This window comes from Condylura cristata, unplaced genomic scaffold (assembly GCF_000260355.1).
Source record: "Condylura cristata isolate star-nosed mole 26May11 unplaced genomic scaffold, ConCri1.0 scaffold00029, whole genome shotgun sequence".
NCBI classification, from domain to species: Eukaryota; Metazoa; Chordata; class Mammalia; order Eulipotyphla; family Talpidae; genus Condylura; species Condylura cristata.
The window spans coordinates 22,115,510-22,136,399 of NW_004567130.1; the positions used below are offsets into that span (position 1 = coordinate 22,115,510).

Genomic DNA, 20,890 nt, shown 5'->3' on the forward strand with positions numbered 1-20,890 from the left:
CTGCACCCCAGTTCTGTCTTGAGCTGGTGTGTCCACCATAACGGCACCTGCGTGTCCATGTTGGGTCCTCGTTTGTATGCACATCTTAGTAAAACAAAGGCAGGCTGGTGAGATAAACCAAGTTAAAATAAGTCATAGCCCAGGAGAATCTGCCTTATTTACCATCAGAGATCAGTATGCAGAATATATAAATAACTACTCTCAAAAAAAGGTAAGATGCGTTGGAAAACACATTGGAAAAATGGGCCAAGCACCTCCTCAGGTCCTTCGGGACACAGGAACTAAGCGGGGCGGCGTGACCCTCTCCGCTCTTTGCAGCCCGGCAGCAGCCCGGCCCTGAGAGCCTCCACCAGGCTCCTGCGTGGTCCTGGGTGTCGCCGCGGCCCCTTCTCTGCTCCCATGAGCCGGGGATGTACCAGCCACACCACCCGGCGGGAGAATCCCCACGGGTGTTTGGTTTTTGTTTTTTTTTTTGTCTTATATGGTCTTGAAAGAGCATACACCATAGCACAGACACCATCCGTACCTGTAATGTTTAGATTAACGCGTCACGTTTTTCCTGTTGGCATTCGCTGAAAGGTCTCCTGGGTGGCCTCCCTGAGATGTCCCGCCTCTTGGCGACTTCCAAATGCAGCCTTCTAGCCCAAGGGGGCACAGGGTGGGGAGCCCCCCAAGCATGCTCAGCATTTCCACTCTAATTTGTGTCCACTCCTGTTTTTTCCCTTCCACTTATCTTTTAGGAAGATGATCAAATGCTTCGACCATTTGTACACCGACAGTCACAGATCTTAAAGGACTTCGGGGAGCTGTTAGAATCCAGCTTGTGGAAACTGAAAAATGATGTTGCCCTTATAGTGAAAAAGAAGAGAGAACACTTGCAGCACCCCCAGTAACCAGCTGAACACCAGTTTGGGTGCTGCTGATTATTTTTGCTGCCAATGGACTTTCTTCACGGTCGGATGAACCGGAAACTACATATCCACTTAGCCGTTTCCCACTTAACCTGTTTCTTTTTTTTTTTTTTTTCATTTTAAACAAGAAGTTTATTTAAACAACAAGACGCGTGATGTGAAGGGAAAACTACCTAGGATTCATTTCTTTTGGAGTAATTTATCCCCACTTGAAGCAGATTGTCCGACAGGGAACAGCTCCGTACAAAAAAGTTGGAAAACTGTCCTTGGTTTTACAATGATAAATGAAAAACATTAAAATTCTCCAAGTGTTATGTTGTTCTCTTTTTTTGGTTAAACATTGGGAGCAAAATAACTTACTGGAATATAAAGATAAGAGCTGAATGAGCATGCCAGTGGGGGGGGGGTATCTTCACAGAACCAGCATTTCCCCAGCCCATTTCCATTTGATGCCAACCAGAGCACACCACTGGCCACTTAAGAAAAATGCAGGATGCTTGTGCACATACACCAGTTACTTGATGTACAGTAAAGGGGTGGGGGAGGGGAAACGAAAGGAGAGAGAAACTATACTGTCGTAGTCAGGACGTGGCGAACCAGACTGCGGTCTTCTAACTGAGAATGTCTTCTTGGTCTGGGGAAACAGCTCTGGAGTAAAGCAGCAGCTCCCCTTTTCGGCAGGCACCCCGTCTGCTGCTGGAACACAGCAGTTGGATCTTCATCCTCCATTTCCAACTGTGCAGGTGTGTCTGCTTCATTGATCGGCTGCCCGTCAATCGGAATCTGCCTCACCAACAAACCCTGTCATTCGCAATCGGCTTTCATCCGTTTCCTCAGGGGGGCGTGCCTCTTAATGGCAGACTGCGCCACAGAGCCATCCTGACCCGCCACCGTCAAATCAGTGTGATCGTTGTTCTCGGTCTTGACTCCGTCCTTGGGCTTTTCCTCGCCCAGGGTGAGCTCTGGAGTCTCCTCAGCTGCCGCTTCACAAAAGAGGTGGCAGGAACGCGCCGAACGAGCACACGAGCAGCAGCTGGAGCGGCAGGAGTCTTTTGCTGTTTTTAAGCAGAACCACCTGCAGGATGACTAAGGGTGAAGCCCCTCGCGGCGTGGAGGGGACAAGCTGCAGCGAGCGGCGAGCAGCTGAGCTGATCGCACGAAGAAACGATTTGCGGGCCGGAGCCTCCTGATGACAGTATTGACTGTCACTGAGCTAAGTGGCGGCGCCGGTCTGAGAGCCTCACGTCTGTTCATTTCACTCTCCACTAATTCCACGTGTTTGCACGTCTTCCACCTGGAGGCTTTCGAGGCCAAGGGGGCGGCTTGGCCAGGCCAGGCCACGCAAGCCACGGCTGACTCCGGCTGCATTCCTAACCCACGGCCTGCACCTTGCCACGTGCGCGGGGCTGTCCTGGGCGTCTTTGCACTGATGTGTGTAAAAAACAGGAAGAAGGAAAGCGAGGTGGTAACAGCAAGCCTTGCTCCCCAGAATATGAAGTGAGGGGAACCCATTGGCTGGCTCTGGACCTGCTGGCAGGAGGGGCATCAGGACTCCAAACAGCAACTTCCCTGGGGGCCGTGGAGAACCTGAGCTGGTGACTGCGGCTTCAGACCAGCTTCCAAGGGCTTATGGGTTTTGCCTGCAGTTCAGGGCCTGAGTGTGTGTCTGAATGACAAAATAGCCTGCAACGCTGGAGCTCGCGTGTGGCGTTTCACGGGGCGGTGGCAGAGAGGGAGTCGGCAGAACATCACAGGATCCCGGAAGGTTCGTTCCGGGAGGTAGAACAGGAGCGAGACCACGAGAAACACAAGCGGTCTAACTTCTGGTACAGCTGTGGAAAGGGCAGTACTTGCCTCAAGACAGTCCTCATGCTCAGCAAGTCGTACGCGTTCTGCAAGCGAGAGCGGGCTGAGTGTTCTGTTACTGTTTACTCGTGGGGAGGCGAAAGCAAATTAAGATGGCCTGTGCCTCAAGCTGGCCTGTCCCCCAGCGTAACATGAGGGCAGAGCACAGCAGGGACCGCCAGCAGCTTCCCGGTGTCCCACTGCGGAGCCTGGCTCGGGAGGCCCAGCCCTGCCCTGTGGCGAAATGCCCTCCCTGTCCTGTGACCCCGACAAGCAGCTGGTCACGAGACCTGCTGTTTCTGTACAACTTCTGTAAAACTTTACAAGTGAGGCCGAGTCCTGATCCGGCCAGAGTGCTCCCTCAGGCAGGCTCCTCCTTTGCTGCCGTAGCAGGCGCGACGTCTCCCACAGGGGCTCGTCGGGGCCACATTCTCGCCGGGGAGAAGCCATCCCGCGCAGGTAGGCTGTCCTCTGTGCGGGGAGCGTCACAGCACACCGGCGGGTGTTCTGTGAGCTTCTCACAGGCTTATTAGAAAACACAAAGTCCTTTGCCTTATCTGGGCGTTAATGAAAAATTTAATTTTATTTAATAAAACAAGTAAATCAGAGAAAAATTCTGCTTAGGAAGTGAAAATCAACAGAAACATACAAACTGTATCCTTCCAAGCCACGACAGGTCCACAGCCGGGGAGGCGGAAGCCAAGCCCCTTGGTGCGCAGTAGACAGCACCTCACTCACTACTCAAAAACGGGTCTAGGCACAGGACACCATTCAACTGACAAGCCTTTATTATTCAACTCAGGTAGCAATCCAGAATCAGTCAGTGTAGATGGGTTAAAAACTAAGTTAAAAATGGCAAAAAGTCATTCAGCAAAGACCCACACGATACACAGACTCATGGGAAAGTAGAGCCCCCCGCCCCCCAGCACGGTGGGGGAGCGGCAGGGCCTGCAGCCATGGACACAGCCCGAGCACCCGTCAGGGAGCTGTTAGCAGCAGGAAGAGCAGCTTACCCCACCTTCGATCACCGTTACAAAAACTGACCATGGAAACGTCAATGAAAGTCAGTCAACATTAGACCTCTCACAATCAATAAATCACAAAATTGGGTAAGATTTGAAATTTAGATGAGCCACTACAATTTCCTGTTTCTGGTGTGTACAAGTGAGACTGGACAATCTTTTCCACATACAGTCAAACGGACTGACAGAAGAATTTCAAATATCAAATAAAAAAAGCTGTTAACTCAGGCATCTTATGACCAGCAAATTCTTCAAATGAGTTTAGACTTCAGAGCTGCTAATGATACTAAATTCGATGCCACGTTGGCTGAGTCTGTCAATCAGCTTCGTTCTGGAGAAAGCTGCTCCGGGTGTGAAGACCCCGCCCCTGTAAGGCAACAGTAAGACAAAACTGAGCAAAGTCCATCCCAGGCCTGCGCCCTGCTGTCACGGCTTGCTGGAGACCAGCTGTCCAGTCACTGTGGGCCTCAGGAGAGCCTGATTCTTGATGCTCTCGTGGCTACCGCCAAGGGAGCCAGCCGGCTACCCGAGGGCGCTAGTGCCAGAGACGCCCGCCTGGCTTCGGGCCAGCAGCGGGGCCGCTCCCAGCACCGGCTGCTGAAGGGGCTCCCGCGGGTCGGTGCAAGCCGTCCGGGCTGTCTCTAAAGCTTTCCTCAGATTCGGGAGGATGAAACAGAGGGGAGTGAAATAAATTTAGGTAATCGAGCATCAGTACAGCTTAGACAACGTGGTTAAGAGGAAAATTCTTTAAATGTAATGGATGACATTTGAAGATGCTAAATATTCTCAAGGGCGATATAAGTAACTGAAAAAATTCAACTGGTTTCACTTTGTATGGCTACTGCTTAACCTTCAGGGCATACTTAAATGTGTGCGTCTCTAAGCCGCGGGCCTCTGCTCACTTGCACCACTGGCGTGGTGTCAGGGCAACAACCAAATGGCCTGGGAGACGTCTACCTGAAAATCTCCCGCCCGGCCCACGGCTCAGCTCACACTGGGTGGCAGGGTGCCAGTGAGCGTGGTGTCGCCAGACCGATTCAAGGCGCCGCTGGCCTACTCGACACCAGGGCCCTGCTCTGAGGCGCTCGCTCTTCCCGCACTGTTCCTGCAAGGGGCCGCAGTCAGCTGATGAGGCTCTCGAGCCTTCCAGTCTGTGTTCTCCCCAGAGGCCTGCAAAGACCTGTCCTCCTCAGTTTGAGTTTCCCTTCATCTCTTTGTCACGGACATGGAAATGCTTAGGTGCAGAACCTGCTCCGAAACCTAACTAAAACCTGCTGAGCTGTAACACAGCTGAGAAGAAACCCTTGAGCCAAGAAAAGCAGACTTACCCCTTGGGGAGCGAAGGGGCCTCATCGAGAAGCGTCATGGCCGCCTGCACCATGGCTATGGGGGTAGCGACATAGCCGGCCTCTGCAGAGCAAAGAAGGCGCTCGTGAGGCCTGCACGCAACAACACCCGAGCTCTAACAGTTTTATAGTCTTTGTGTACAAAACAGAACTTTCTAACGCTGTTCACGTCTTAACAAAAAGAGTTAATCAATACTTACATGGTAAGATTCAGAACTTGTATCAAATGTTTTAAATCTATTTTCACCCCCATTTTACAAATGAGGAGACCGAGACACAGAGAAGTGAATGACTTGCCCGAACTCACAAACCAGCAGCTGGGCCAGCGTCACGCTCAGGCCCTGGATCAAGGCCACGCCACCCACCACCACCGAAACGCACTGCTGCTCGGCCACGAGTGAGCACGAGCCCTCCTGCTCGTCAACACCCCGCGAAGAGCCTTCGCTTCAGAAAGATGCCACTTGCTCAACAGAAACCACCGAGCGGCTTTTACAGAAGCCCGACTTTAAGAACTGGTTGAACTCAAAACAAGTCTATGAAGAAGTGGGCCATCAACAGTTTTGTCAAATAACAGTCACTTATCTTTAAATGTCAGCTGGGAATTTGAAACGAAAGGAAGACGCAAAGGCCTCTTTCCTAGCTGGCTTGATGGAAACTGCCAAACTGCGGCTCTGCGGCCTCTCGGGAATGACGGTCATAATTAAACGTAGACAAGAATTCGCAAGCGGGACAGTCCCTACACAGTTCTCTGAAGTTTATGGCCAACAGTTCTTGAGCTTTTTTGGGTGGCAGATTTTTTTTAACAACTTATCAAAAGTTGTTTTCCCCTCCTTAGGAAGAGGCACATGTGACACCATTTTACAGACAGTACAGGGTGTTCTCAGACCCTACAATGGGCCACCGCACCTTTGGATTGATGTCACGACACTCCGCTCAAAGAGGCCCTTGAATTTGAGAAAAAACACACTCGCCAAGAAGCCCCTTTTCTTATGATTTTAAAATTTGTCATTCAGAATTAGTGAACCGCACTGAGAAGGAAACCAGAGGAATTTACTGGATTGCATCAAAAGTTTCATCTTTCCTTTGACAGAATCATTTTAAATTACTACATAGATAATTTGTGTAAACTGATTTCTAATACAACTGGGGTTTAAAAAGAATACATCATAACGGCATATATAAGAATGTGACTGTGTGGGGCAATGTAAAGACAGGCGAAACTCTCATTCTTAAGTGATATGTGAAATACCTGGTCCTTTAACCTGAGTGCAAATTTTGATATTTGGTTTGTTCTTCTCGGCACCAAAACCTTGGCTGTATCCTTGACCAAAGAATGTCATTGTAAATGAGGAGGCATCCATCTGAGAAAAAGCAAAGCAAAGCACTTTTTTAAATTAAATGTCATTTCTTCCCTGAACACAATAAAATCTAGTAAAAGTCATGACACTTTCAAGCATCCTGCTCTGACCTGAGGCAAAGGACACCCTCTCGGACTGCTCCCTCAACTGCCCACAGTGGTCAATGCCTTTTCTTGGCTGGCTGCCGGGGCACTGAGCAAGGTCAAGCCCACAGCCCCCTGCAGCACAAGACAAGCTGAGTTTACAGAGCACAAGCGGGACGGGTGTGTATAGAGTCCTTCAGAGAGACAGGAAAGAGGTGAAGCTGGGGGAGTGACAAGAGCTCTGAAGCCTGGGAGCTACTGGAGCTTCCTAGCAAATATTTCTAGCTCTGTCCATGAAGTGGGAGTTGTGATCATTGACGAAAGGGAAGAGAGTTGAACAGATTTTGAAAAAGAGCCCAAGAGGAGATACATGGACTGTAACAAATGAGACTAAAAGTCCCAGTGAGGGGAGCATGCATCTGTGGGCCACTGTCTGCTCTGTGGCAGAACCTCCCCCCCCAACCCCACCGGATGCCTGGGAAGGAGATGAAGCTGATGGGGCCAGGGGCTCTCACACTCCTGGGGTGTCAGACAGGTGGCAACTCAGTCTGACCACCACAGGAACCCAAGGGTGTGAGTGAGAAGTGGGAGGGGAGGCTAGGGCAGGGGAGACAGGAGGTTAAACTAAAAAGGAAGCCAAAAATGAAAGAGTAGACACATTTGATCTCACTATGAAGAAAAGCAGATGGTTCTGGAACCCACTTGGTTCCAGACTGGCAGCCATGGGGTGTTCCCTTGTGGCAGGACCTCAGGCATGCTTGAGTCTGCTTCCTCATTGGTAAAATGCAGAAACTACTTACTCAAAAGGTGTCTGTCTAAAGGTGAAGTAACCAAATTCATGTAAAGAATGCACGAATATCTGAAACAGTGCCCCACCAAGTGTAGGCTATTATGTAACTGCACTGACAGAGGCAAAAACAAATAAAAGCAAATGTTATGCCAGAGGCCTAGATAGAAAACGAAGTTACCTGTTTCTGTGTCGGGCCTTGCGCCGAAAAGTAACCGAAGGAGAAGAGCCATGGGAACTAAAGGGGAAAGAAACAACTCCTCAGTGGCATTTCTTTAACACTCATGAACATACTTCTAAAGACCGTGTTTCATATAAGTAATACTCACTTTTATGAGAAGCTGCCTTCCAATGCCAAACCTCACAAAGAATAAAAAGAAAAGTCCTGCGAACATCAGCTTAATGACAGAGGCGAGGCCGCCCACGGTTACATACGCAGCATACTGAACCTGGGTGGAGGGGCGGGGGGGTCAGAATGAGGCTCTGTTTGTTTTTTCTTAAGTTAAGGAATAGCAGAATGTTAATTAAAATGTACTCTGTAGTCATAAATGCCGAACAAAAGGTTTCCACTTTATGAATGTGTTACACGTTCCAAAAAGCCTATTTACAAAGCAGGCACTGGGGCATATTTTAAAGAAAATGACTGCAAATGGTAATCAGTTTCTCCTACTTTAGCACAAATGTATATATAATCCACGTATAAAATGTCCACAATAATATACCTGAGGCTAAACAATCACACATCACAGAATGTGATGCCACTCAGGACCTCACCTATGAGAATGCTCTTACCTTGCAAGGTAAGAGAATGGCTTGCTCAGTCTCAGCAGTACTTCAGGAGAAACAGAATGCTGATCCAGAACTAACGGGGGGAAAGAGAGGACCCCAGACATCTTCACAACATTCGGATATTCTAAGAGCTTAAACTCCAAGGAGGGACTGTTGGGTGCTTCAGACACTGGGATTTCTGAGCAGAAATATTAATGCCGTATCAATGAGAGAACCATTCAGCCAGACAGGCTTGAATCCGGGGTGGTTATTATCACTCTTGTAAGATGCAAGATGCCCTCTGTTACTAATCTGTGTCCTTCCAGAAACGGAAACAGGCACTAGTTTGACATTTTTTTTTTGCTTTATAAACATAGCAGACCTACACTAAACAGAGAGAGGAATGCTAACCAAAAAAAAATTTTCTCCATTAAAAAGAAAATCACAAATACGTACAGGTGACTGCTCTGAATTTTCATGCAAGTAACGCTGAGTTCGCTTCACAACAGACACGTCCGCCCCCAGGAAGGGAATGGAGTAACGGTTGAGTTCTCGGCAGTAAGAAATCAGCCACCTGCAAGACAGCCCCGGGAGGGCGGTGTGTTGTCTCTGTCCGCAGCGACTGTGACTGTAGCTAGCAGACGTCTGAATAGAGTTTCTAGCTTTTCTTGGGTGCTCTGGGAATTTGTCTTTTATCCTCTACATGTCACTCCAGCAGGTGACAAATGGAGAAGCACAGCACTCTTCATAGCTTGAACTTAACTTACTTTAGTCATGTTTCAGCCCACTGACTTACAGGACAACCGGACAAGAACGTCCGTTTCAATAGCCAAATTCTGTTATGTTTAGAGTTCTCACATATGAGGCTATGAGTCAGCTATATAAAATCATCCTCTAAGATGGAGGCTTTACCACGTGCAATTTGACTGACATGTAGTTCGATATTGATAGTAACAAGTCATGAAATTCACTTTTTCTCAGAGTTCATATGTATAAAGAAAGTACTTAAGCGTGGGTACAAGTATATTTCATTTGTTTTTCTTGAAAACAATGCTGAACTTACTTTTAAAAGGCCCCAGACTCTTCCTAGTGGTATACGTCATTAACGATCAGTTCAGGGAAGAGAAGCTGAGAAACAGATCAGGTGAACATACCGTCTTTTCAATTTTGGACCAATGACCGGGACAGGTTTCAGATTTGTCTTCTGTCGTAGTTTTTTCAAATTACTCTGGTCTCCAAAACCATAAATTGCTGACTTCCAGGTGCCGTCATGAATACACATTCCCTAATATAATATTTCTAGAGTTAATGAAGCATGTCTTACGTGACAACTATCAGACATGCGAGCAAGCCACTCGGCTGCTCACAGCGAGTCCCGGCCTGCCGCCCGAGTGAGCCCGCCCACCCGCAGGGCGCCCCCGGCTGGCACCAGCACAGCCCCAGGCAGCAGCGGCCCTGGTGCGGTCAGAGGCGCTGTCTATCCTGACAGGTGCCCTCTTCCTCTGACCATTATTCAAGACTTTTTAACGAGTCACTGAGTTTTCAGCCAGGTACCTGGCCGCTTTCCTTAAACTCGCTGGTCCTACACAGGTGTTGATGCCTCACAGTTTAGGTTACATGAACACTTTCAACTTCATTTATAATTCTGATTGTAAACGACTGTGTTTACTTTGTTTGCATAAATAAAATCATTTAAAATCATTCAAAATCAACTTTCTCACAAGACTTTGAAAAAGGAGTATCAGTAAGGCAGATGTGACCATATAATTGATTATTAGTAAGTAAAATAAAAGAAACAATAAAACCAACAGATAAGGCAGGTTGTTATATCATAGTTTTCATGAACACTGAAATGCAGAGAGACACCACATCAAAATCAAAAACTTCTGCACATTCAAAGAAACCACAGTGTAACAAAAGGGCTGGCTACGGAACGAAAATATCTGTAAACCACATGTCAGGCAAAGGGTTAATATCCAAAATACATAAGTAATTCATATAAACCACCAACAAAAATACAGCCCGATTTAAACTCCAGGCTCTACAGAGCCATTTCGGGGTGCAGACGGCCACCGGCACGAAGAAGCCGATGCTGCTGCTCTAGGCCTCTCCCTGAAAACTCGCTCCTGGTTGGGGCTGACCTCGGTCAGTGGGCTTGCCCGGATGCTCCTCATGAATCTGTACTAGGTGGTAGATATCTGGGCAGATATTGTTTATTGAATAATATCAGATAATAAATGTTTTAGTGTTAGGATCATGGTATGGGGTTAATTCTAATTTAATAAATTGTGCAGCTGTTTAAAAAATAAATTCCATTTTAATTCAAAGGAATTCTTGGCAATCAAATACCTTTACTTTTTAAAATTAAACATAACGATTAACACACTAAAAATGACACACACATATTCACACATAACTGAATTAATCTAGATCTAAAGAAGTTTATGTCATTTGCAAAATGTTTTTAGTGCTAATTCAAAACACCTGACAAACAGAAAAACTAACCTCAGGGCCAGACTGTATAGTCAGGAAACTTTCCACAGCAGTCAAAGTACCTGAAAGGGGAAAAAGGTAAAGTAAAAAAAAAATCTACTAAGCCATGACAAATAGTAACAAACGATTCCTATTCATCTAGGGACCATTTTATCGGTCTACAGCTGCTAAAATCAGAAAATCTATGTTAAAAAGTTTTCCTATGTTGGCCCTCCCTGGTGGCGCAGCGGGTCAAAGCACAGCACTGAGAAGCTAAAGCCGCTTCCGCATGAGTTCGATCCCCGCCTGCCCCGGAGGCAACCACAGGGCGCGGCAGACCTCTCCTGACCCGCCGGCTGCTCCCCTCAGCAGTGGACTTAGTCGATCTGCCTGCTCTGCTCCCCACTCTGTCCCTGGTGAAGCCTCTCACCCTCCGCATCTCTAGCCTGTACCCCAGTTCTACATGAATTAGTAAATAAATCTTTAAAAAAAGTTTTCCTATGTTACTGTAAATAGACGTTTGCAGCTAACGTCAGGACATGTGGGAAGTAGCAGTCCAGCAGGAACTCTCACTGCTAGAACTGACAGAGCCTCTTTCAGTATGCAGCTGGCAATGCCCAACACGACAGCCGCTCGATGGCTCATCCTAGGCCACTAGGACACAGAGCTCAAGTCACTCCTATGGGAGCTGTTTGGCTTTTCAGTGTGACAGCTTTCAAGAAGACTTATGACTACTCATTTCGTATTTAAGAGTGATTTGCAGCTTTCTCCCTTTCCTTTGCTACTTCACTGGGCTTCGGTTTCAGAGTAAACCTTAATGTAAACTGCAATACTTTCTATGCTGTCAAAGTTCTAAGTAAGTTTACAGTACGTTGGAGCTGTCAGGTCATTTTCTGAATGGGCACTTTGAAAAAATGCAAGACATTTGTAGCTTCTATACTATGAATAATTTTTTCCATTCTTACATTAGTCTCGATTTTAAAAATGGGGTAAAAAAGATGCCCAAAATTTTGTTCAACATTTTTTAGTTTTGTTGGTTAAAAAAAAACGAAAACCTTTTAACTTTAGCTATATAAATTGTACTTTAAAATGTTACACTCTAAAAATAAACTTGAATTTGTAATGAAGGCCAAAAAGTTTTCCAGAAATTTTATCACTACAACCTTACTTTAGAACACTGACATATGCTCTATGTCAAAAAACAGTAGCATCAAGAGAATTTTATCACGAGAGTGGGTATATTAATAACAGGGCATGAGTTTAACTTTATACACTTACAGTTGCTTTTTTCCCAACTAGATTTTAGTTTATCACAATGCAAACATGTTAAATTTCGTGGTCAATAATTACCATTCATTTTACTTTTGGTATATATCACTCCCAGATCTGCTGGAATAGAGTCAAAACCACAGCTTCCAACGATATAAACTCCTTTTTCTGCAGCTTTCTCATGATATTTCCAATACATTAGTTCCAGAAACTAAAAAATTCAGGACAAAAAGGTATGAATCAGAGCCCCATACAGGAACATCTACAGCACTACTGTAAGGTTTACTTTTGAAGATAAAGCAATTAAATTTTGAAAAGCTAGCTAATATGCACTGTGACCAAATGTTAACTGTTAAAATATTTATTTTCACCTAGGTAACAAGTATTTACTGTCTGTCTACATGTCCCAGGTGGTGCAGGAGAATGCAGATCTGACTTCACACTATAAAGTTTTTAGAACTACTTTAAATGTAAAAGTAATATGCCTATTATCAAAATTACAAAGAAAGCAGTACACTTACTCCAAAGCACATTACCCAGATGAACGTCACCACAGTCATAGATCTATGCACACACACAGTACAAAGACAGAATGGCAGGAAAGTCGGGAATGCAAGGTGGGAATAGTGTCTGCTCCAATCCTTTGTCTTTTTTTAAAAATTGTTTTTAGAACAGTTTTATATTTGCTAAAATTGCATACTAAAGTTTCCCAGTTCCCTGCATCATTTCTTTATTATAACTTTTAAAGCAACATTTGTTACAACAAATAAACCACTACTGGTACAATCTCATTAAATGAATTCCTGACTTCACTCATATTTATTTAGGTTTTACCTACTGTGCCTTCTCCGTTCCAGAGTTCCAACCAGGACACTCCTTACATCTCCTTGGGCTCCTCTTGGCTGTTGCAGTTCCTTACCCTTTCCTTACTAGTGACTTTGCCAGTTCCTCAGGGTATTGGTAAGGCATTCTGTAGACTCCCTCGACTGGGATTTATCTCCTGTTGTTGTCATGACCAGACTGGAGTAGTAAGATTTGGGGAGGACGGGGGTAAAACGTCACCCTGTCACATCCCAAGGGCACATACTAGCAGTATGACTTCTCCCTGCTAATGCTGAAACTCTGGCTGCGGAGGGGCTGAGGCTTCTCCCCCATCGGGTGGCTAGTCCCCCTTCCATGTACTCTGGGAGAATCGGCTGCATGCTGCCCACATGTAAGAAATGGGATGGGGGGGGGGCTTAATGTTCTCATCTCCATCCTTGAGGGCAAAGAATCTACATAAATTGCTTGAAATTCTTCTGTAAAGATTTGTCTCTTCCTCTCCCTTACCCATTTTTTAAATTAATTGAATTTGCATCACTGACATAAATTTTCTATATATTCTGGACCTTTATTAGGCTTTGATATAATTTTAATGGTAGTTTATAATGATAACTTAAAAGTGACTCATTATTTTCTTTGCTCTGGAATATTTTAAATAAGATAGGAATTGTTTTTATTCATATTTTCTATCTTTCCTTGAATCAATTCTGACAATTTATAATTTCTGAGTGGTTCCAACTTATACTGCCAATAGATAAACATGCTATAGTGGCACACTCATGATGTAATCAATAAAGACTACAGGGACATATGAGGCTATAGGTTTATAGCTTAGAGTTTCTAACAATGCCACTTCCTACAGTCAAGCAAATTTCAGTTCAAGTCTTTGTTCTTCTACTTATTAATTGCATGACTCTGACTAAGTTATTTAACCTTCCTAAGCTTCAATTTCTTTATCTACAAAATAGGAGAAAAGATACCTGTTTGACAGGAATGTTGAAAATTTACATGAAATGCTTAGCATAACACTAGGTATGGGGTAAGCGTTCATTAAATGTGAACATTTAAAATTTTTCATATAAAGAACTTTTCCATTTATATGCCTGTAATATAAAGGTGCCTGATTTTAAAAAGGGAATTGTTAATGAAAAAGTTCTAAAAGTGGGATTAAGAGAAAGGTACACAGCACACTATTTTGACTAATTTCATTTATCAAAATAAAATCAGTATATCCTACATACATATAAAAATCAGTATACTGTGGCCCCTCCCTGGTGGCGCAATGGGTTAGGACACAGTACTGCAAGCTGGCCACAGCCAATTCAGTGCGAGTTTGATCCCCGGCCCCGGGGATGACCCACATTGCGTGGCAGACCTCTCCTGACCCACCCGCTGCTCCCCTCAGCAGTGTACTTCGTCCATATGCCTGTTCTGCTCCCCACTTTGTCTCTGGTGAAGCCTCTTACTGCCCCTGGCCTATATCCCAGTTCTGTGTGCATAAATAAATAAATCTTTTTAAAAAAATCAGTACATTGTACTTATATGCATAAATCAATACATCTTATATACAATGAAACTGAAGCAAAAGAAGGTGCAGGGAAGAAAAAAAAAATCAAGAAAACTAAAGATACACTTTCCCTATCATGCTCTCTTTCAAGTTATCAGTGGGATATCATTTAAAAACTAGAGAGCTGCCATCAACTTCTAAAATCCATCTGCAAAATTACACTAAACATTTTACATTTTAACAAAAGGTTGTGTTAGTTTTCTCCTTTTTATTTACATACCTGGGGTTCTCCACAGATGTCAACACAACTAGTTCCATTTTCAATACATGCTTTTACCACAGGTTCTCCATAAAATCGATACTGCGGAAATAAAGAAAACCAACATTTTACTCTTACTTAGCAAGTTTCAGTGAATGCAATACTACTGCATTTTTAAAGTACAGTCTAAGTTATTAAGAAATATTAATAATAAAATAACCTAGAGTTAAAAAATGAGAAAATGATGTAGCTACACTAAGCAGTCTCCCACAGTGCAGTGCCATGGTGGATGTCCTGCTTTGCTAGATGTGAGACAAACAGCTACTGACACTATAAACCAAAGTAAAGAAAAACAGGTTGGGGATGTGTTTAATATTGGACAGAACAGATATCCTGAACCTGGATCATACTGGGCCTTCTAAATATTTGTTGCTCAAACTAAAAGAAAGCAAAAATTTTAGTGTATAATAGTTAACACATAAGAACCTCTCCCATTTCAAAGTAAAAATGGCAATTTTTTCCTATGTGAAGACAACATAAGGAGAAGCCCAAGCCCCTTTGCTTTCCTCATTCAGGAACAAAAGATGTAGGAAGAGATACTCTTCCTGTCGGCCCTCAAGAAACAGGTAAAGACAGGCAGTGCAGTCCTGACCTTCCGGGTTGGTCAGGTAGGCTATTGCTTCTACCTGCCCAAAAAGCCAACTAGCCACCCCCCTTTTGAATAAAAATTATATTAAAACTACTGAACTAGTAAAGTGTACTTAAATTCTAGCTCCCTCTCTGCCATTAATCAACCTCATAAAATTATTGAAGTGCATACCTCTCAGTCGGGGTAGTGTAATGGGACCAAGAAGGGTTTTTGAGGGCAGAAGGATCCAAGTTCACTCCCCAAGTCCATTATATACTACCTATATAATTTTTTTACGATTATATGTATTACCATATTAATGTACATTTTAAACATCAGAAAATAGAAAAAAGTGGAGATTAAAATAGATGTCAAAAATTTTTTTCTGTACCAACTGGATCACCCTGGGTAATTCTTAAGATTATACACATCCTCCTGGACACTCAGTTAGAGAACTCTTGACCTTTCTTTTTGTTATTTTACCCCAGTTTCTCAAGCGGGCTGGTACTCCATCTGCTTAGAATTACCTGGGTCACTCATTAAACACGTCGGTTAGTCACCCCATGGTAAGGCCCTCCTGAATCAGGCTTTTGGGGTAACTGCACTAACCTGCACCTAAACTAAGCCTCCAGGCGATCCTGCTCATGAAGCAGAGGCCTGTCTACCAGGCCTGGAAGACCTCAGCTATAGCGACTAGCACACCCACGCTGACGGTCACCCTCTGCCTCCAGGGACGGTCCTGGTAAGGAGCTCCTTATCCTTATCTGTGGGGTCTGTTACAAAGCCGACGACCAGGAGTGCAAGACCCAAGCGTAAAACAGTGTTCACTCGGCTTCCTTCCCTCCTCTATTTTCTCCTCACCCTGATTTCCTCTCACTAAAAACAAATGATTCCATCATCTTGTACAATGTCCTGTTTTAATGGATGAACAGCACGTAGATAGTTCCGTTTCAACATGTTCAAAGTCAAATTCGCCACGTTCCTCCAAAACCTGTTCCTCCTCTCCACTTCCACGCACCAGAACCGCTACGGGCACTCAGCACCTCTGCTCCTGTCTTGCCTGACCCAGCAGGGAAGCCAGGCGGAGTCACAGCAGTGGCTGCACGTGGGGTTTGGAGTAAGCCTGATTTGAATCCAAGCCCTGTCCTCACTAACTGTGCTCCTGGACAGGCTACTTCGCCAAACCCATTTTTAAAAAAACAAAAAAACCAGGCTAATTATAGCACGTACCTCATCGGGCTGTAGTGAGGATGAACTCAGATAATAATCATGAAGCAAAGCTAGCACAGACTCCGCAATGTAAGGTTTACTTCTCTGTTTCTATTGACGGCATCCCTCTCCACACAGCTCCCAGACGAGAAGCCTGGCAGCTGTTTCTGGCTCTACCTACTCGGGACGTCACGGAGCTCTCAGCAAACCCCCTCCTCTGCCCTTCCAAACCTTGTCCCCCTCACCTAACTTCCTACCGACAGAAGCTGTCTCCCCTGCAGCCAGTGCAGCCCAAAGAAACATGGACTCATCATTCTGAAATGCCACGGCCCCACCCCAAAGCCCTCACTGCATCTCCGCGCTGCTGGCGAGTCTGTCGGAAGCCCCACGCCTGCGTCACGTGAGCGCAGCCCTTAACCCCGCGCCGGCAGGTCTGGACTCCTACGATGGCCCAGGTACACCGCTGCTTCAGCTGCCCGGTTCTGCTTTACTCCCTGAACACCCGCTCCCCGTTCCGAGACTGCCAGGCCTGGCTTTCCAGCCTCAGGCTCACTTCCCCGGCCTCAGCCAGCGACTCAGCCTTTCAGCTCTTCGGCTTGTGGACGAGCACTGGCGAGTTACAGTGAAGCCACAATGAGCTTCTGTGACTAATCGCTCCTTCTGGAAAGAGTTCGCCTTTTCCTTCCTATTCACTACAACTGACACCCCTTAGGGTGTATTTTTTCACACCTGAGCTACTACTCCTTTGGGTGACATGGTGACACTTCCACGTAGATACCCCCTAAACCATTTTGGTTTCTTTCTCGTAGAACACAGGTGTCTTTGAGATGAGTGGCCAGAGTCAGAATAGCAGTCCTTGATTTTAGAGAAGACATTTTTCCCTTCTGAAGTCAATAAATCTATAGGTCAGAATTGCAATCCTGCTCTCAAAACTTCATGTAGCTTCTTTGAACGAGTGAGGATAAAAGCCTAAGAAGAACAGTTGAAGTCAGAGTAGGAGATCAGGAAGTATTCTGCTAAAAGGGGACACATGGGCCTGGAGTCACTAGAGGGATATGTGGAATTAAGGGAAGCCTTTTAAAGACGAAGCTACAACCCCCTTCTGTATACTGACAGAAGCGGTCCAGTAAAGAGGGCACTGTGGTCAGAGGACGTGAGTGCCCCTGCGCCCGGCGTACGTGGGGCAGCTTTTCAGAAGAGGTCAGGCAGGGTGAGGGCACAAAGAGGGGAGGCACCGTGAAGAGACTCGCTTCTCAGGGTCTATTTCCATAGAAAAAAGAAGAAAGAAATGAATTCATCAGACAAGGATGAAGAAGAGGGCTGGGTGCTAGAAGTGTAACAGAACAAGCTGGAAGACCGCTGCTCCGGGAGCAGGAGAGAGAACAACAGGGAAGTGCCGAGCTGCGGCGCTGGGGGTCCACGGGGGTCGGGCACCGCAGGCCCCAAGGGGTGCGGCCTGGAGGCGCGTTCTCCAGCGCACTGGGCCCTCCTGTTCCGGCGAGGCGAAGGCAGAGCTAGAATAATGAGGGCCGGGGGCTGCAGAGCACTGGAGAGGCAAGGACGGGGTAGGCCGAGATATTCATGAGAGTGGTTATGCCAGCGGGCGAGAATCTATGCTGGTTAAGAATAACTCTAGATGGCCCTCCCTTGTGGCGCAGCGGGTTAAAGCACAGCACTGAGAAACTAAAGCCACTTCCGCATGAGTTCGATTCCCGCCTGCCCCGGAGGAGACCACAGGGCACAGCAGACCTCTCCTGACCCGCCCGCTGCTCCCCTCAGCAGTGGACTTCAAAAATCAGCATGTTCTACTCCCCACTCTGTCTCTGGTGAATCCTCTCACCCTCCGCATCTCTGACCTGTACCCCAGTTCTGTACGAATAAATAAGTAAATCTTAAAAAAAAAAGAATAACTCTAGACAATTTTTTACTTCATTAAAAAAAAAGTTCTGTGTTCAATTAAAAACTGCTTTGCAGCAACTTTCTAAACGCTTAGCTTCCCAATGTTCTGCCATTGTGACGGCTACTCAGATGGTAACTGGCACCAACATTCTCCCTGCCCACACCGGTACCTCTTTCACACCCCACGCAGTCACAAAGCTGGGCAGTCGGCCCTGAAAGTACACTCTGAACCCAAACACTGCCCGCTCTACCACATCACCCTGTGCTGGGCCGCTTGGGCTCTCGGGTTGTTCCTTATCGGGGAAGTTCAAAACTAGGTCTTGCTTTCAGCATTCAATGGCACCATTATGCTCAGCGGGAACCCAAATCCTAGCCTTGCCCCGTGAGACCGCGTGCGAGCGATCCTGAGCTCTTCTGCAGTCTACGCCCACCTTTTGCCCTCCTTCAGACCCGGCTATGGCTCTCACGTGCCATCGGGCCGCGCAGCATCTAGGCCTGTGGGTGCTCTTCCCGAAGCGCCCTTCTCCTCAAACACTCAACGCTGTCTGCTCCTCGCTCAGCGGAGGGCTCTCCCCACTGTCGATCCTCCCAGGAGCCTCCCTGCCTAGCCCCAGCAGGGCTGATGGGCTGACACCTTAAATCTTCTACCCACTCCATCTTCCTTCAGAGCACTGCTGGAGTACTGGTATGGCTCTTTTCTATCTCTTCCACTGGACAGTAAGTTCCATAAGGGATTTTCTGTTTTGGTCCCCCTAAGCCCCACATGCCTAGATTAGAGCAGTCAATATTCAGTATTGAATAATCAATGCTTTTTAGTACTTACTTTTGCATGTTTTCAGCATATATATTTATATAGCATATGTACTTATATAGCAATACAGAAATATAATTCATAAATACATAAACACACATTAGGGGGACACACACAAATGTTTTTTACTTACGGGGTACCTAGTTAAAAAAAAAAAAAGTTGGCAGCCATAACGGTGACCAGCAAACACGCCAGACACGCCCTGCGTGGGAAGCTGCGCTCTCTCAGACTGCCGTGTTCACGCCCTATGTGCCTCACAGCGGGGTAAACACCGGCATGGGTTAAGGCCTTGAACCAGCTCTTCTGTTCTCTGTCCTTGTGCTCCAGACTCTGTGCAAAGAATGGAGCGCTTGTTCTGACACAAAGAAGGGCTGAGTACTCACTGGTCCTACACAGTTGAGGACGACCGCGGCCTGCTTGGCCATCTCATCAAGTGAGGCGGGGTTACTGATGTCGCAAATTATTATTCCCACTTCAGATGACAGTGTCGGTCTTCCTAAAATAAGAAATACTGTTTTAAACAAGCCCTGGTACAGCGTTATATCTTCCAGATCTTTTTATGGTAATCACAGGTAGCTAATTTATTAAACATACTGAAAACTGTCTCTCTCTCAAACAAAAGATCAAACTTTTCGACTAGATAATTAAAAAATGGGAAAAGGTTATGGGGAAATGGGAGTTAATGTTAAGAGTTACTAAAACATTACTAATCTTTTAAAAACTTCACATAACTATGTAGGTTATGTTAAAATATCAATTTTTACTACTGTTTGGATATTTCGTAGATCACAGTCAGACTTCTCTTGCCAAGAATCATATTCCAAAAGGAGCTTCTCATCAACTACTAAGCAGTTACACAGGGCACAGTGTTGGTGCGGGGCTGTCCCTAACATCAGCACGGAGAGAACAGGGCTCTGAGGTGAAAAGCAGAGTCTAGGCAAGACAACGCAGGCTCCTCCAGAAATAACTGCAATTAACCGAGCCAACGGGAGGCAGGTTTCCGTGTGTGGAGGCGGCGCCTGAGGTAGCCAGCAGGGGCGTTCCAAGGGGCAGGTAACAAGGTGAACCACTTAGTCTCACGGGAAAAAAGGCAAGAAGAGCACACTTGGACAGTGAATTCTCTCTCTTGGAAAAGTATAAGAAAGGCCAAAATTGGCGTTCTGTCAAGATTCCTTATTTGGGATGAGCTGCACCGGGTTGCAGCACGCACCTGCCTACTTGTATCTTCTGCACATAACCGGACACGACGCTCTATATTCCCACCATAAACAAAGTTGTGTGGGATTACACAAAATTAAACTAGCCAGAACTCTAACAGGTGCCACTGGCCTGTATGAGGAGACCAGGGTGGAAACTCAATACCCAAATGTAAAGGCTACTGAGCCCATATGGCAGATGTCTCCCCGCAGCGTGAGCGTCGGATTTGGATGTGCAAGTTCAAAACCTGTCTCCCCGGCGCAGAAAAGACCATTCAAAGCAATCAAGCACGGCCGAACGCCGAAAGAAGCAGTAGGAGCTCCAAACAACTGCAAAGTTGTCTTTTTTCTTTTCTTTTTTTTTCCTGAATGGAGCATTAAGACTGCACGATTCTTCCAGGCCCAAAATAAATAAACAAAAGCCATGACGATGTTACCAGCCACCCTCTCACGCTGTCTCTCCCACCTAGAAAACGCAAGGCAAGGAGCGTGCAACAACCTCGAGCCGCCGCTCACTTCTGCACACCACCGGGGGTCTAGGAACCTGCCGCCGCCCGGGCCGGAGCGCCGCAGGAGCCCAGACAGCACTGGGCGCCGGCTCCTGGCCGGTGGGCTGCCCAGGCCAGCGGGGAGGCTCCGAATTTTCAAAGATGTTGTGCCTGGGGGCGCGAAACCGTCCCCCCGCCCCCGCTCGCCGC

At 46.3% G+C, this 20,890-nt stretch overlaps 3 protein-coding genes across 3 annotated transcripts in view; 1 reads left to right on the plus strand and 2 right to left on the minus strand.

Moving 5' to 3' along the window:
• Positions 1–1,144, plus strand: part of KIF28P — a 32,374-nt gene extending 31,230 nt beyond the window's left edge. Inside the window, exon 22 of the mRNA XM_012731107.1 lies at positions 741–1,144. Coding sequence (XP_012586561.1) covers positions 741–893 — 153 coding nt within the window. The 3' untranslated portion in view covers positions 894–1,144. The remainder of the gene's footprint in view (positions 1–740) is intronic.
• Positions 1,145–1,478: 334 nt separating this feature from the next.
• LOC101630615 lies at positions 1,479–3,206 on the minus strand. Its single transcript, XM_012730873.1, is given in 2 exon segments — positions 1,479–1,997; positions 3,081–3,206. Coding segments are annotated over 2 exon segments (645 nt in total).
• A 315-nt stretch (positions 3,207–3,521) lies between these two features.
• Positions 3,522–20,890, minus strand: part of SCCPDH (saccharopine dehydrogenase (putative)) — an 18,054-nt gene continuing 685 nt past the window's right edge. The window contains exons 2-13 of the mRNA XM_004690766.2: positions 20,709–20,851; positions 19,380–19,492; positions 14,471–14,551; positions 11,943–12,072; positions 10,626–10,675; positions 9,275–9,405; positions 8,577–8,694; positions 7,682–7,801; positions 7,534–7,590; positions 6,374–6,485; positions 5,107–5,188; positions 3,522–4,145 (exon numbers count right to left, since the gene is read on the minus strand). Of these exons, the coding sequence (XP_004690823.1) occupies positions 4,040–4,145; positions 5,107–5,188; positions 6,374–6,485; positions 7,534–7,590; positions 7,682–7,801; positions 8,577–8,694; positions 9,275–9,405; positions 10,626–10,675; positions 11,943–12,072; positions 14,471–14,551; positions 19,380–19,492; positions 20,709–20,851 (1,243 nt within the window). The 3' untranslated portion in view covers positions 3,522–4,039. The remainder of the gene's footprint in view (positions 4,146–5,106; positions 5,189–6,373; positions 6,486–7,533; positions 7,591–7,681; positions 7,802–8,576; positions 8,695–9,274; positions 9,406–10,625; positions 10,676–11,942; positions 12,073–14,470; positions 14,552–19,379; positions 19,493–20,708; positions 20,852–20,890) is intronic.